Source organism: Frankliniella occidentalis, unplaced genomic scaffold (assembly GCF_000697945.3).
Source record: "Frankliniella occidentalis isolate FOCC.00 unplaced genomic scaffold, Focc_3.1 Scaffold52, whole genome shotgun sequence".
Lineage (NCBI taxonomy): Eukaryota > Metazoa > Arthropoda > Insecta > Thysanoptera > Thripidae > Frankliniella > Frankliniella occidentalis.
The window spans coordinates 1,960,214-1,975,903 of record NW_026267182.1 but is presented as its reverse complement, the minus strand read 5'-3'; the positions used below and the strand labels follow the sequence as shown (position 1 = coordinate 1,975,903).

The following is a 15,690-nucleotide window of genomic DNA, read 5'->3' as shown; positions in this document are numbered from 1 at the left end:
CCACCACCCCCACCCACCACCCTCGTGTCGGCTTGGCAAGGAGCATGCAGGAGTGCAGCAGCGTTGACTTTGGCAACTTTTCCTCCTGTTCGAAGTCGGCGGCGCAGGCAGGTTTGCCGTGGGCTGGACGGCGGCGCAGAGGCGCCCGCGGCGGCGCCAACACCCTTGTCACCTTGGTGCCTCGGAGAGCGCTGCGGTGGCGCCACCCGAGCCGAGCTGTGAGCGCCCGGCGCCACTAATTCGCTTCGATTAGTGTCTGACGGTCGACGGGCGAGTCCGCACTGCTGCTGGGCGTAAATGGCCGAGCAAAAGTGCTTTGTGCCGTCAGTCCAGTCGCTCATCGCGTCGACACTTTCGAAAAAGTTGTGATGACACGTATATATGGCAGTCTGTCCAGGAAAACTAATTTTTGTCTTATGACTTGTTCCAGGTACGTGTTCTGGGGACGCCGCCACTAATGCTTCACGCAGGATTCCATTTAATCCGATGAATGGTAATTATTCTTAGAGTCAAAGCAAATTTCGCAAAGAACTGAATTGATTTGACCTCGGACAAAATTGTGTTTCCATGACACCTCTTTTCGACGCCTTTAGATTGACTACTTCCCTCCTTACTCGATACATTACTACTCAATCGATTAGTTTGTCGTGCCCATCGTGCCTGAATGTAGTCAACGGCCTTCGTTAGTTTTCAACAGTGTAGCCAGAGGGGTGTGGTCCGTCTTCGCACGGCTCTAATAGGAAGACCGAAAAATATTTTCGAGCCGTTTATGGTTTCTCTCGGGAGACCTCAACGCCTCCGGGTTTGTTAGAGCTTCGCACAAGAGCGGCGTCCTGTGTACAATTTTACTCCCGAGAAGGCCTGCGCGAGCGTTGATAGGGGGCTTGGGGGGCTATGCGTCAGTTTCCGTCAGGTGGCGGCGTTAGGCAACTCTTTTCGGTTGACAGGCTGTCGGGTGGAGTGTCGCGCGCGAGGGGGGAAGAAGAAGGAAGTCTGCATGACCGCGCGCCTCGGGCGGGACGGACGGCGGACGGGGACCTGCTGCTTCTGATGGCGCCGAGATGTAGGTCGGGCCGGCGACGGGGACCACCTGGCGTCCACCCAAATAATAATAATAATACTTAATCATAATCGTATAATAATACAAAAAAATAAGAAAATTGAGCCCGTCTCTTTGCGAGGTCCTTGAGGTCAGCCCCCTCAGAACCAGCCTCCAGTGCACATTGTTTATAGAGGACACTGGAGATTGAAGCCCCCTTCCTTCCCCCCTGACCCTCCGGTCTGGAATTTGCATTCCAGTGCCAAAGCCTCTCGCTGAGCCACAGTGGGGGGCGGCGACCACTCGGCGGCCACGCAAACACACGCACGACCTGGGGGACGTCAACAACACTCGGCTGCTGACGCTCACGACGCACCGAGCTCCCCGCGAAATGTGTATACACAAATATACTCTTGTTTCAAGTGTGCAGTTGAAAACACTTGCTCGTGTGCAAAAGCTGCCTCCAAGGGGGCGTGACTTGTGTCCGTATATTTCTTTTTATACCGTCCACATACTCTCCATACGAGCAGCAGAGGGAGACTTGGACATTTCCAGTCTGTGCAGAAATCCCTCCTCCCCCCCCCCCCCCTCTTCCCAATCGTCTCCCGCCCGCGTCGTCGCTTCTTGTTTGCATGGAGCAATGTCAGGTCGGGTTTGTCGTGGCCGGAGTCGTGAGGAAGGGTTGTTGCGAAAATCACGAGGGAAAATGACCACGGCGTCGTGAATGGCAAGAATCGCTGCTGAATCACGGAGCAGAGCGTCAGCGGCCCCGGCAAAGAGCGCTCTCTGCAGATGGCTATCTGAAGGCTGTACTGTACATTCGTGTCAAATTTCAAAATGATAAGAAAATAGGGTCGGGCACTCTTGGTTCACGGGGGGCCTCCCTGGAGAGGAGTCCCAGAGTGGACTCCAGAATGTTACTTTCGAACAGCCTTCTTAATAGGACAACTCGAAAGGTCTTTATTTTCTAATCCCTGTTTTAATACATTTTGAAAAATGTCAATTGATAGAGAAAACCAAAGACGAGCTGCATAAATTATCTATGTTGAAGTTCGAAGTTTGTGTGTTTTTCAAAAACCACGTTTGGCGGATGGTGGTTGGATATCATGACCGCAAACTGCCGGCCTTATATTTCTCGTTCCGCATGATGTGTGTCACAGAGCCAGACGCATTCCCGGGTGGTACTTCCCCTTGCGACGTTTACCTGGAGTGGATATATATATTTTCCCCCGCAAACGGCAATAGTAGTGGAAGCGAGAAGAGACGCTTTGGGCCGCGGAAGAGATAAAGCGGTAATGGCCGGCCAGCAACAACCAGGCTGCCTGCCCGTCTGTCTGGCTGCTCGTCTGGCGGGCTGCCTGCCTGCCTGTCTGTGTGGCCGCGGGCCGAGCCCGCCGAGCTCGGTCGGCGCGGCGGAGGGCAGGGGGAGAGAGGGTTGTGGAGAGGGCCGGGGGGGACAGCTCCGTCGCCGAATCAGCTGTTCCCCCCATCCCCTCCACACCGCTCACCAACACGGCTCGCTGACAGGCTCCCCCTATATCCGGTCCTGTGGCGCAACGGATAACGCGTCTGACTACGGATCAGAAGATTCCAGGTTCGAATCCTGGCAGGATCGTAATATTTTTGAGCCCTTTTTTTTGCGATTCTACATTTGCTCTGCGTAGGATTGTGTGCGTCTTTTTCTCTGTCCGCAAGGCTGTTGGAGGAGAGTCCTAGATGTCTCGCCGTGGCACCGCTCGCCACGGTGCTAACGAGAGGGCAAACAGTTGCTAGCCATTGTCGGCCTCTCCTGAATTCTGAGCCGCGTCTTCTTGAGAGACTGCACCGAGGTCTCTCAATAGCCGGCCTCTCAACCCCAACCCCACTCCCCAACCTGCTCCTCGAAGCTTCTATACAGAGCAGCCCACAGTAGACAAATTTATAGTTATACTATACCGCATGCAGCCGTGCGGACGCGTTGCCGACTCGCAAGGCGCCGTGCGACGTTGTGGTAAGAGGCGGTAGGCAAGCCTGCATGCGGTGCAGTATACCTACCGAATTTTCCGGGGTGCCACTCTGCACAGCATCGTAGGAGGAATGACTCGTACAATGCAGATGCCACATTCCACGTCCTTATTCCTTATTTCGACGTGCCGGTGCCCTTATTTCGCTTTGTTGTCGTTGGCCAGGCTGCTCGCTGCTGCTCGGCTCTGCTGCGCATCCATCCATGATGTCATAGTAGTAGTTTAGAGTGATGTTATGACGACGGTCTTGTGCCAGGCCAGCGGGCTAGCGCGCGCAGCGGAGCGGAGCGGGTTGCGGGCGGGGAGCAGATGGTCCTCCATGGCCTGGCTAGGTGGCCCATAGCCCGGCCCAACCCAACCGCACCGCACCTGCATGCAACAACGCCACGCCGCAACGCCGCACCCCCGAGCCGTTTGAACGAGCGGCCTGACCCGCTTCAGCCAGTTTGTGTCGAACTCCCGCCGCCGACGCCAAACAACGAACTCAACTGTCTTGACGCGCAGTGCAAGTCAATCCGTCAAGCTATGGAGACGTCTAGTAAGGACACGCACACCTCTTTCACTGCGTCTTGGAAAAATCCGAAAAAGTGATGCCGCCGTGCCGTGCACGTTCTGCTGTCCCTCTTTCTCGTTGCTGTTGTGTTTGTTCTGCTGCCCTTCCCTCCCTCGATCGCGGCTACGCCCCTGATAAAAGTGCAGCGGACGTGGCGTTCCCGCCCGCGCGGCGCAGCGCGTCCTCCTGCGTCCTCTCCCTCTCCCCTGCCCTTCCCGCGGTCCCCTTCCGCTAGACGACCGCAGGCGTTATTTTCAGCCCATCGACAAAATATTGGCGCGCGGGGGCGGGGACCTTTGGGATGGGCTCGCCTCTATCGGTGGCGCGGCGGGGCGCCACTGCAGCAACGATCATTGGGGCATTTTTAGGGTGGCCCAATCATGGGAAATATATGTAGACTTGAATTCCGGTACATTCATTTTTAGACTTCGGTGAACTTCGCCAAAATATTTTTATCAACTTGGGCGAACTTCTCTGAACTTGAGTGAGTGTTGAATGTTGGTGAGCTTCAATGAAAATTCCTTTGAACCTCAGCAATACACTTATTCGACCTTTGGAAGTGTAAACATTTTTTAGATCCTACCTATTTTCCATTTGGGCGCAAAGAACTTTTGGGACAAGACATTTGACTTACTTACAGGTTGAGTCCCACGTGGCCATATGGTGGCCATGCTTTGTTGGAAAACACCACACCTCTAATTTTCTCTCTGCTACTTGTGCGATGGACAGTAAATGTATTAATTTTCAAGGAGGACATTCAAACACGTTTGTTTGTTTCCAGTATTTGCATGACATGATCTTTTACCGAGGGAGCCAGGTGGGCCGAGGCTAGGCCAGGGTCAGGGCGTGTCCCGTCCCGTCCAGGGCGCATCACCGGGTGCAGCTGTTATCAACGGCGCGATCCATCTCCCACCTGGCCACCTCCGCCGCCACCACCTTCTCCTCCACCACCACCCCACTCCGACCCTCTCCTGCCTCCCATCCCGCCCCGCATCTGGCGCCTGGGGGCGGCGGGGATGGGCCGGCCGGCTGGGCGCTGTGGGGCGCGCTGCGCACCCGCCCCCTAGCCGCCCCGCCCCGCGCGTCCTCGTATCGACCCGCACCCTCTCCGCGCGCAACCCACCCCCCAGCCCCAGCCGCGCGTGTTGTGAGGTTGGCCGCCCTGACGCCCTGCCTGCGCTGCGGTGGCGACTGGTGTGCTGCAGTGCCTCGAGGTGCACGGCGTGCAGTTCGTTCAACGCGGCGCATCCCCGCGGTGCAGTCGCGTGCAGCCGAGCCTCCGTCCCCGCCTGGGCGCCGCGCCACGACGCCGTCCTCGCGGCTCCGCCTCGCGCCGCGCGCCCGCGAGTGACCTTAGCACAGTGCGTGTGCGTCGCGACGCATTTCTCGTTCGGCGTAGTCGCGGTGTGTGTGTCGGTGAGGGTCGCCGCCCGCAGTGCCGCGGCCGCGTGGTCTGACCTGGTGCGCCCCGCTGTCCGGCCGGCCGCCCAGTGCGGCGCCCCGCCGTCGCGGTGAAGGCCGTCCTTCTGGCGCCGCAGCCCGCCGCCTAACCTCACTTTCTGCTCGTCCGCCCCGGCGGCGCGTCTCGGCCCCGCCAAATGACGGTCGCCGCGTACGTGCCCGTCGTGAGCCAGTGGCGCGACGCGAGCCTGCTGCAGACGCACCCATCCAGGATCGGGGCCTCTTTCTCCTTCTCGGCGAGCGGCGGTGGGCCCGGCCCCTCCAAAACTAACCCCTCGCCCCGGTCCGGCCGCAGGTCGGCGGCCGCGGCGGGCGGCGCGCCGCGCTACGCCAGGATCGCACCCCGGCGCCTCGAGGAGGCCGTCGTACGCACCCACCCCGGCGACGCGGCCGGCTGGCGCTAGAGGAGCTCATCGGGGGCGGCGCGAGCGGCGGCCGCGGTCAGCTGATCGGCCTGACGTCAGCGCGGGCCGGGCCCTGCTGGCCGGGCCAGTGAAAGTGTGGGCGGTCTCATTGTGCGCCGCCACGCCGCGCCACGCCGCGTCTTACGTGTGTGCCGCCATTTATCATTACGGGTCCCGGAGTGGCCCACACGGCGTACGCTACAGACTCATTGACGGCGGTTCGCGCCTCTATAGACGCTGCTGCCCCGCGCCGCGCGCCGGGCCTCTCTTGCCCTCTGCTGCTGACTCGCCACATTTTCGGCGGCCCGGCCCGGCTCGGCCCGCGGCCCGCTCTATCGGCGCAAGGACACCACAAAGCCGGCCGGCAACCGGCTCGGCCACACTTCAAGTTCAAGAAGAGGCTGTCGACGCGGCGGAGGTTGACTTCTCGCCCCCCAGGCTGCTGCTCCTGTCCGCCGACGCCGCCTCATCTCGCGGGCTCCCCGGCGGAAATGAAGCTGCCGTGCTAGCGGGGCTCGCCGCGCCGCCACCGCCGCGCCCCGCCGCCGCTTCGGGTTCTATTTGAATAAGCAAATGGCCGTCGTCGTCGTCGTCGCGGTCCGCGCGGCCGAAGCGCGTCTTATTCACAAGTAGTGAGGAGGCCTGTCCCCCCAGAGGCGCGCCGCGCGCGAGGGAGCATGGCGTCGTCGCCGGGAGCAACGGTGGCGCCGGCCGGCGTCGTGCCGACGGCCGTGGCCTCGCCCAGGGACTGCATCAACATCGTCGTGGACGCGTGGAGTAAGTGCTGCGGTAGAGTCCTCTAAGGACCCGAGCGCGGGGTACTACACCCCAGAGCACGTCGTCGGCGCATCTCGGCGCCCGATAAGTCCCGCGGCTCGTTACCGAGCGCGGCGGCGGCCCCGCGGCCCGCGGCCTCCCTGAAAGGGCATGTGGGTGCGGTGCGCAGGCGGTGCGCGCCGGCGGCGGGGCTGGGCGGGGCCGCCTTATTGTCTCCGCACTTGTCGCATAATTCCTGCTCATTTGAGCGGCCCGGGCTCCCGCCTGCTCCCGCTATGGGCGTGCTGCACGCCGCCGCCGTGTCACTGTGCCTCGCGGTGGCGGGGCGCGGCTCGCGGCACGCACGCGCGTTGCCTAACCGGGTTGCTGTTGTTTTCCCCGCGCCGTTTTGTTCCGTTTTGGTAGTCGACAGGTCTGTTCGGGTCTGTTCCCCTCCTTTTGCTTGTTACTCATTTGCCTCCCCAACCCCGTCGCATCCGCCCTGCCGTGCCCTCCCTACCTACCACTAACCCCCTCTCTCCATGTGGGCCTCTGACAGCTCGAGTCAGGCCTGCATGGTCTCGGATTGACAACCTGACGGGCGCATCCTCTCGCCTCGCGACCCCCCGCTCCTCGGCCCCGGCGGGCGCGGCGCACCTCATCCAATGCCCACCTCCTGGGCTGCGCTGGGGGAAAAGAAATGATGTTGATGGATAAGACCTGGTGCCTGAGCCGGCCTGGGCCCCTGGGGCCCCTGGGGGCCGGCGGCATGGGGCCGCTGCGCGCGCTGCGCTGGCTTGGTGCAGAAGGGGGTCGAGCCTCGTGCCAGCCGCACCAGAGCCATAGCATGCAGCATGCATACATCATGTGAGTCGATAGACGCCCTACTCCCGCCCCGCCGCGGGCGGACTTCCCCACCCGACTTAAATGTATTCGGCAAGGGTTACGGCGACGGCATAGAATACCCTTGTTGGGGCAATTATCTGATGCTTTCGTGCGGTTTGCAAAAATTGATTTCTGTTGGTTGTGACCGCACGGATGGGCAATACTCTTGTGCGACCCCTCCCCCCCCCCTCTTCATTTGCTTCAAACGGCAGGTGGTACGTAGGGGCACTCGCCAGGCCCAGGATACCAAAGGCGTTGCATGCCATGAACTTGTTGACCTAACTTCCCTCCCTCAAAACAATCGATCCCTGAATCCGGAAGTGCTCCGGGCCGACCCGGCTGTGCGGCCCATTGCATGTCTTCAAATTATCGGGCAGGGCGTTGACCTCTCCCGCCGGTCTTGTGTGTGGGTGGGAACGGTAGGGCGGATAAGGTAGTTGAGACTAGAGCAACCTGCCCCCCCCCCCTTTTCCCCCTGTCTACCGTACCCCTCGCTCGTTTTGTGAATCCATTTTAGACTGTGATACTATTTTTTCTTCATTTTCGTTCACCGTCCTATTATCTTTTTATCAGATTGCCCCTCCCCCCTCTCCTTTGCTGTCGAGTTCGACTCGCAAGTCACGTGAGCTCCATCTCGATTCGATAGTACGTCTGCATATGTTTACATATGGGATACCTGTTGCCTTGAGGTTCAGGTTCATTCAGGAAATTTTACTTTTTCAGCCTCTAGTTATTTGACATTGATGGCAGACATTAAACTAGCACACCGTAAGCTTTTGTTCTTATTAGTTTCATTGTGTGACAATCTGTGCCAAAAGCGAAATTCATTGATTAATTTAAGGATCTTAAACCAACCTAACCTCATCAGTTGTGAAAAAACTTAGAAGTTATAGCTTTATTTGTAATATTTTCTTGTTTAACATCACCTCAGAATGTGGGACCCAGAATGGAATTCATGCTGTGAAGCTTGTTCTAAATAAACTACTAACAGACATTTTGTCATAGCAAAGTTCTGATTGGATAGACTTTTAACATTGTCCTTGACATTTTACGATCTTTTGTCTCTTGTGCTAACTGTTAACTTTTTATTTATTCCAGATGATATGATTGAAACAGAGAATGAATCTCTTCGGGAGCGAGTGTCTGATCTGGAGAAGAAAGCATTAGATCAAGGAGATGAAATAGTCTGTCTACGATCAACACTAGCTGATGTGTTGCGTCGATTGACTCTATTGGAAAATGCAGTCAATTCAAGAGGTGGTGTTTCTCCTTCATCCACTGGAACTGTAACTCCTGTTAGAAATGGAGGCTTTAGAGGTATGCCCTGTTTCCTCATGTAACGCTTTTTGGAATATTAATGTTTTTAAATAACTTACATTTTCTAACATTTTTTCAGGTGCTCTCAATAACCATATCTCACAACTAAAAGATGGTCCCTTGGGTGGATCACGCTTACGGCAACCCATTTATCACCAATCCAGCGTGGAGAGCAATAATTCTTTAAAAGAAAATTCTATTCGCAATTCCAGCCATGTTCCAACAGCATTGCCACAAAGGTCAGTAGCCAAAAATCAAATACAGTCCAAAGTACTAGTAGATGGGGTCTAGGCTCGGGTTCAGGTTGATTATAAAACTTCCCAATTGCAAAGGATGTATTAGACTACCAACGGCGGATTATGACACCAGAATGAATTTCTACTTTCAGACGCGGAGTTCATTACCAGTCTACAGGGTCTCTGCACTCAGACTCTCCAAGCAGTAACAGTGTGTCACCTGTTCCTACCTCCCCTTCACCAACTCACACTCCGCCACCAAGAGTGTCCCCAGCACCAAGACAGTCTCAACCACCCACACCTACTCGTTCAACCAATTCAAATCTCCACTTTGCAAAGCGATGGAGTTCGACTGGAGACTTTAACCATGCTCCACACAATGGAAGCCCAATGTCCTCCAGGTGAGAGTATTTTTTTGTAGCTTTTACCATTGTCCTTATTTTTCTTGTGCACTTACTCAGATTTAATGTAATGCTTTTTGCTGTTCTTTTGTACCTATAAAATAGAATTAGAATACTTTATAAAACGTATTTTAAAACATTTTTGCAGTTTTTGCTATGCACCTTAAATTTTGATTGAGTTTAATGGTTGATTAATTATTATAATCTGCTGATTTCTCATCTTTCTTAGTTTTCCTTTTTCAATCTTTCTATTTTTTCAACATTCCTTTGATTTTGTTTTATGTAAATATTTAAAAAGTTTTCATTACTTATTTTTTGTTTCTTTTGTTCGTTTTATTTGATAAAGTAATTTGCACGCCATGATAGCCATATCTCATCTTGAGGGAGATGATGTGCATGATGGGAGGGTGGAGTCGAGCGCCCGGCGAGTAGGCAGCCCAACGTACATGCTTGTTGTGCGTGTGCTGACTCAAAGTCAGCATCGCCGATTCTACTCGAGTTGTTGCACGTGTCGTACGCATGTAAAGGTTTTCGCTGATAACGTTCATTATTATTTATCTTAGTGCAAGCATGCATATATTTTTTTTCAAAACTTTTAAATTTACCAAGATGAGATATGGCTGTAGTCGAGTGGTCAGTTGCATGTGTTATAAATGTGTCGTGCACGCTGCGTATCATTGCCACGCCTGTTTGTTCTGTTTGTAGACTTGCAACGAAATCTTTGTTAAACCTCAACTTGCGGGTGCAGTCGCCTCACATCATGTTGAAACACGGGTAGGTTATTCAGCTTGAGAACGGTTTGTGTTAATCCTGGAAATCAGGATCAGGGCTGATTATAGCGGATCAAAGCGAGTCATTAATTCTGTCCACAGACTAACTAGACTTTTGTTAACAATCCTCTAAAATAAAACACTTATATTAGAAAGACAATCGGCTAAAGATATCAAAAGAGCTGCTGTTTTGGAGTGTGTTTCAAAGACTGCGAAGGGTGTCAAAGCCGCCGTGTTTTCACATCTCGGGATGCATGTAATTCGATGTTGAGCATGGCAATTGACTGGTTCCTTTTAAGCATATCGGCGCTTGTTCTAAACACGATCAGTGATGTGTAATTAGTATGCACGCAGTGCGGGGGTCGGGCTTCGTTCTCCACAGGAGAGAGGGAGATTGGGGAGGTTCGTGTGGAGGTGTCCTATAATTCGGAATATTTATGGCCCAAACGACGGCACTTTTTACGTTGAGACAACATCGGCACAGTCATGTTTTCAAGTCTTAATCCCTCCCTGGGCCCGAACCTGGTGTGCTCTGGCACATTGCGTTGAGAGCTTTAGGATAGCGTCAGCGGATTTCGTCTTTATAGCGTTGCCACAGAGCTCTGCTGGTGCCTTCCTTTTCACGCTTCTCGTTACCCAGACCGGTTGCCCGGTTTGCCAGAAGCACCCAAGCACGTCTTCCGTTACTGCAGGCGTCCGCCTGACCAAAGGGAAGGGCACGGCACGGAATATGCCAAGTCCGGCCTGAGATCTTATTAGTAATGTGTGCAAAATAATAATAATATAAAGCTATGTATATTGTCGATGGCTTAACCGGCCAGAGCTCAAGGATGTGATTTTGTGTGAGTACCGATCGACGACGGGAAGCGAAAAGAACATGATATTGAAAACTGAGGATTAAAACTCAAGCTGGGAGTGTGGAGGGAGAAGCGGATGCCGGACGCTTGGAGTTCCCTCGCCGCTCGAATCAGCTCGGTCCGGTCTGGCTCGGCTCTGCGGCTGGGCGGGCTGGGCTCGGCTCCGCCCCGCTCGGCTCGGCTCGGCTCGGCTCGGCTCGGCTCGGCTCGACTCGACTCGACTCGGCTCGGCTCCACTCCATCCACGACGGAGCACACAAGATTGCTCATTCGGTGTGTCAGTTCCGCTTAAGTTGCAGTCCGCGCTGGTTGGTTGGGACGGGACTAGGACCATTACCATTAAGTCGTGTTGGAGACTGTACAAGTCATCACATTAGTTCATAGTACCTCAGTACCTGCCGTGCAGCTTGTCTCATTTCTTCCGTGTTCACTGCCTTTTTTAGGCACACAGCTTGAACTCGAGGAGAATGAAGTAAGAAAACATCATTGCATACGGGCACTATTATTGAACCTCCATATCATTCACCACCATGTCAGAAAGAAATCATAAACTGCTGCCTCTTTGGATGATGCTGTTTGTTTTACACATCATTATTGTGTGTCGGTAATTTCTCCACCACCATCTTTAATAACATTATTAAAAGAATTTCCTTGTTTTTAATTTCAGCACTCGGGAAGCATCTTACAATGAAGAAGAGAGAACCCTACGAATGTTTCTGCGAGGCAGGCCTATCATCTTGTATGCTCCATCCACCATTGCCGATACATACGACATCACCAAAATTACCACTCCTCCACAGTCAAAGTTGAAGCTTGACTGGGTCTATGGTTACAGAGGCAGAGACTGCCGATCAAATTTGTACCTTTTGCCCACTGGAGAAATGGTTTATTTTGTTGCAGCTGTAGTAGTTCTTTATAATGTGGAAGAACAAAGTCAAAGACATTATCTTGGTCATACAGATGATATCAAATGGTAAGTTCTAATTGTTTATAATTTTTTTAATAGCAGTTTGTATTGTACATTTCTTTGAAAATTACTCTTTTACTTAATCTGACGTAATTTTTGCAGTATTGCTGTCCATCCCAACAAGTTACTGGTCGCTACAGGGCAGTGTGCTGGTCATGACAGAAGAGATTCACGGGTATGTTATTACATCTACCAGGAGGAGTGAAAACTTACCACTTTAAAGGATCACAATTGCATAAAATGATCCTTGTTTTTTTTATTTAAAATATTTTTTGAAACTGAAGGAGACCATGATCCCTTTTATTCATTTATTTTTTTGATCTTTTACATGCAAATTTAGACAAGGACATTATCGGTAATTATTTGAAATAAACAAATTAGCTGTGAAGTGATTAATTGGAATTTTTCCTCTAAACATGTAATGAAAATGTAATTTATGTTTGGTAGTACGTACTTATTTGATCGGATTGTTGTTTTTTTTATTCCAGTCAAAGTATTGAACTTGTTTTTGTTTGATGCATGAAACTTTCTTGAAGTTTCTTGTTTATTTTTGCATGCCTAACAATTTTTTAATCTATAAACATGGGGTTTTAAAATTATTTGTTTGTCTGCTTAGATTTAACTTATTGGGGGGTACTTGCATGTATTTGAAATTATCTAGTAAATTTGTACTCTTTTCTTCTAAGAAATTTGTCACCAATTCGTTTTTCTTACAGCCTCACATTCGCATTTGGGATTCAGTAACTTTAAATACAGTGGTCATACTTGGAGCTGGAGACTTTGAACGATCCATTTGCTGTGTGTCATTTTCTAAAGCTGTAAGTGTACCTATCAGTGACATGATATGTGGAGGTAATAATGCATGTTACTTCATTAATTTCTATCATGAAATTTCCATGTCAGGATGGAGGTCAGCTGTTGTGTGCAGTGGATGAGGCAACAGATCATAACATTTCTGTTTGGGATTGGCAAAAAGGGGAGAGGGGCCAGAGAATCACAGAGACTAAGGTACAATCCTTGAAACAATTTCATTATGAATGAATTTAGTTTTATTGTTTAAAATGTAACGTTTTGTTTGTTTAGTGTTCTGTTGATACAGTGATCGCTGCAGAATTTCACCCTTTAGACAGAAATTGTATTGTGACATGTGGGAAATCACACATTAGTTTCTGGACACTGGATGCAGGTGGCACTTTATACAAGCGCATGGGTGTGTTTGAAAATCGAGATAAGCCAAAGTATGTCACATGTGTTGCATTCAATCACTTGGGTGATATAATCACTGGCGATTCCAATGGAAGCCTCATAATTTGGGGTCGAGGTACTATGAGAGTTTGCTAGGTAATAATGCAGTTTTGTGAGTCTCTATTTCTACTAACTTGTTACTATTTTATTTGCAGGAACAAATACTGTGGCTAAACTTGTCCGAGGTGTTCATGATGGACCTGTATTCTCTGTGTGTGCCTTGAAAGAAGGTAGTATTGTATCTGGCGGCGGAAAAGATAGAAGAATTGTGCAGTTGGACTCACAATTAAATGCTACAGGCTTTGAAACTCAGGTATGACGCACTCCTATATACTTTTTAAACTTTCTTATTAATGAAGCATTTAAAGCATAGCCAATTAATATTTCTAACGAAAACAGATACATGTTTTATCTCATTCTAATGGGCTGATTTCTTATTTGTTTGGTTTATTTTGCAGATTCCAGAACATGCTGGAGGAATTCGAGTTTTGTCTGAAGGACGTGGAATGCAGCTTTTGGTTGGTACAACAAAAAATAGTATATTGGTTGGATCCTTATCAATGGGTCTTAGCACTGCCCTCACAGGACATCTAGATGAACTGTGGGGACTGGCAGTACATCCAAGCCTTTCTCAATTTGTTACTGCTGGCTATGATCGTACATTGAATCTATGGGACTCCATGTCTCACTCCTTGGTTTGGACCAAAGACCTGCCGGTAGGTTACATTGGATTTGTCTCATATGTGTGTTATTTTATTTAAAGAGGCACCACAATAAATAAAATACTCTCTCATTGTAGGAAGCAGCACAATCTGCCGCATTCTCCCCTGATGGCAGTACATTAGTCGTTGGGAGCACAACTGGACACTGGCTTGCTATCGATGCTCAGACCCGAGAAGTTTTCACGTCACATGCAGATGGAGCTGAACCTATCCAGGTTAATAACATTTTCTGTATTTAACTCTTTGAAAATTTTGTCTCTCTGTATTTATTTTTCTAATTTTTCTGTATTTTATATCCTTTTTTCTTATCATTGCAGGTCATAAAGTTTTCTCCTGATGGTCAATTTTTAGCTCTTGGATCAAGAGACAATAATGTCTACATTTATCAATGTGGAGGTGATAGCCGGAAGTTCAACAGGGTTGGGCGCTGCATGGTGAGTAAGAATAAGTTTCAACCTCTCAGTTTGAGGGATAATTGTGATGGATTTTTCTGTGTCTATTTACTTCATTGCCCTTGAATGTGTGTGCACTTTTCATGCTGCTAAAGACGGAAAGGAAGCGTAAGAGAAGTAGTTCTCTTACAAGTTTCTTGGTGGGTGAATGTAGCTGCTGCCCTTTTCACCATTCTCTAACTATTATCTCCTGTTTTCATTTGCATGTTGCAACTGTGTTAATAGACTCCTTTCATTTTTTCAGGGTCACTCTAGCTTTATTACTCATTTAGATTGGGCAGCAGACAGTAAGGTACTGCGCAGTAATTCTGGAGACTATGAAGTTTTATACTGTAAGTGAAACAAAATCAATTTTACATACTATGCATTGTTTTCTGTTTCTGTCATTAACAATATGTGTTTCTCAAAAGGGAATGCTGGACTTTGCCGACAAATTCCCCAAAGTGCTTCAATGAGAGATGTCGAGTGGGCAAGCAACAGTTGTACTCTGACATTTGAGACTATTGGCATATGGCCAGAAGGTGCGGATGGAACAGATGTCAATTACTGTGAGCGGTCCAATAACAAAAAATTACTTGCCACAGCCGATGACTTTGGAAAAGTCAAGCTGTATAACTACCCTGCCACACAACCTCGAGTAAGTTAATGTTATATAATTAATCTTTTTTTAAAATTGTGGTAATAGAAGAAAATTTTGCAATCATTTCCGTCTTTTCTGCTGTTGCAGTCGCTGTGTCATAGCTATGGTGGTCATAGTAGCCATGTAACTGCTGTGACTTTCTTGCACGATGATACTCGTCTGATTTCTACTGGAGGAAAAGACACTGCGATTATGCAGTGGGCAATTGTCTAAGTAATCATAGAAGTGATTGTGAACCTAGGCAACAATGTCAGTATTGTCATTGCTCAGCTATTTTTTTCTTATGAATATTTTTTGAACCAATAAAATTTGTTATGTTGTTGTTATTTGTAGTTTTGGTTCACAGAGATCTCTAACATTGTTCACCTTTTCCTTGATCATGTTTGTAGTTGATTGTGATATAATAAATGTATAAATTTAAATTCATATGGCATTTGGTATGATTGTGTTATAAACATTAATTCATTGTCATTCTTAAGTTTATTTATCACCTTAAGGCAGAAATCAGTGCTTTCACAATGTAGTGTAGGGAATTATTTTCTTTCAACTGTCAATTTCATTTGTCACAATACATTATAGTGTGTACATTTTTATGATTTGTAGAATTTTAACACTTATGAATGGTTCAGACCGCAATAAGTTGAAACCTGCTATGATAAACCTTTTTGTTTGTAAAATATTGTATAGTATTGTTTTAAACAGAGTCCAATATGTGTACGGATTTAAGAATGTGCTGTAGTTACTGTTGCCAAAGTAAAAGTAAACAAAGTAAACTTATTGGAGAGGTTGCTTTTTTTTTCTTGAAGATCAGCCTATATTTGATACTTAAATTGTATTGATGTAGTAATTTTAATCTATGAAGAATGGTCATATGCTCTGAGGCAACATCATAAATGTCTGTGATGTATTTGTAAAAGATTTGTCAATGTGTTTGGGCTCTGATGTCAGTCTGGTTAATAATAAACTTGTTTTATATCAGGAA

The 15,690-nt window shown here is 49.5% G+C and overlaps 1 protein-coding gene and 1 non-coding gene across 6 annotated transcripts in view; both read left to right on the top strand.

The window, feature by feature from the left end:
• The window catches only part of LOC113205206 (echinoderm microtubule-associated protein-like 1), a 43,584-nt gene extending 27,894 nt beyond the window's left edge, over window positions 1–15,690 (top strand). For 2 of the 5 annotated variants that reach the window (XM_052267441.1, XM_026420727.2), the window contains exons 7-25: window positions 431–493; window positions 8,200–8,418; window positions 8,498–8,657; window positions 8,807–9,055; window positions 9,761–9,829; window positions 11,350–11,655; window positions 11,752–11,824; window positions 11,990–12,004; window positions 12,366–12,467; window positions 12,553–12,657; window positions 12,733–12,970; window positions 13,050–13,207; window positions 13,353–13,610; window positions 13,694–13,831; window positions 13,934–14,050; window positions 14,164–14,208; window positions 14,313–14,400; window positions 14,479–14,705; window positions 14,796–15,690. In XM_052267441.1, the coding sequence (XP_052123401.1) occupies window positions 431–493; window positions 8,200–8,418; window positions 8,498–8,657; window positions 8,807–9,055; window positions 9,761–9,829; window positions 11,350–11,655; window positions 11,752–11,824; window positions 11,990–12,004; window positions 12,366–12,467; window positions 12,553–12,657; window positions 12,733–12,970; window positions 13,050–13,207; window positions 13,353–13,610; window positions 13,694–13,831; window positions 13,934–14,050; window positions 14,164–14,208; window positions 14,313–14,400; window positions 14,479–14,705; window positions 14,796–14,921 (2,756 nt within the window). In that variant the 3' untranslated portion in view covers window positions 14,922–15,690. The remainder of the gene's footprint in view (window positions 1–430; window positions 494–8,199; window positions 8,419–8,497; window positions 8,658–8,806; window positions 9,056–9,760; window positions 9,830–11,349; window positions 11,656–11,751; window positions 11,825–11,989; window positions 12,005–12,365; window positions 12,468–12,552; window positions 12,658–12,732; window positions 12,971–13,049; window positions 13,208–13,352; window positions 13,611–13,693; window positions 13,832–13,933; window positions 14,051–14,163; window positions 14,209–14,312; window positions 14,401–14,478; window positions 14,706–14,795) is intronic. The other 3 variants (XM_052267437.1, XM_052267439.1, XM_052267440.1) reach the window with 3 other exon arrangements.
• Window positions 2,582–2,654, top strand: Trnar-acg (transfer RNA arginine (anticodon ACG)). Its single transcript has one exon. It is a non-coding gene; the product is annotated as a tRNA-Arg (tRNA).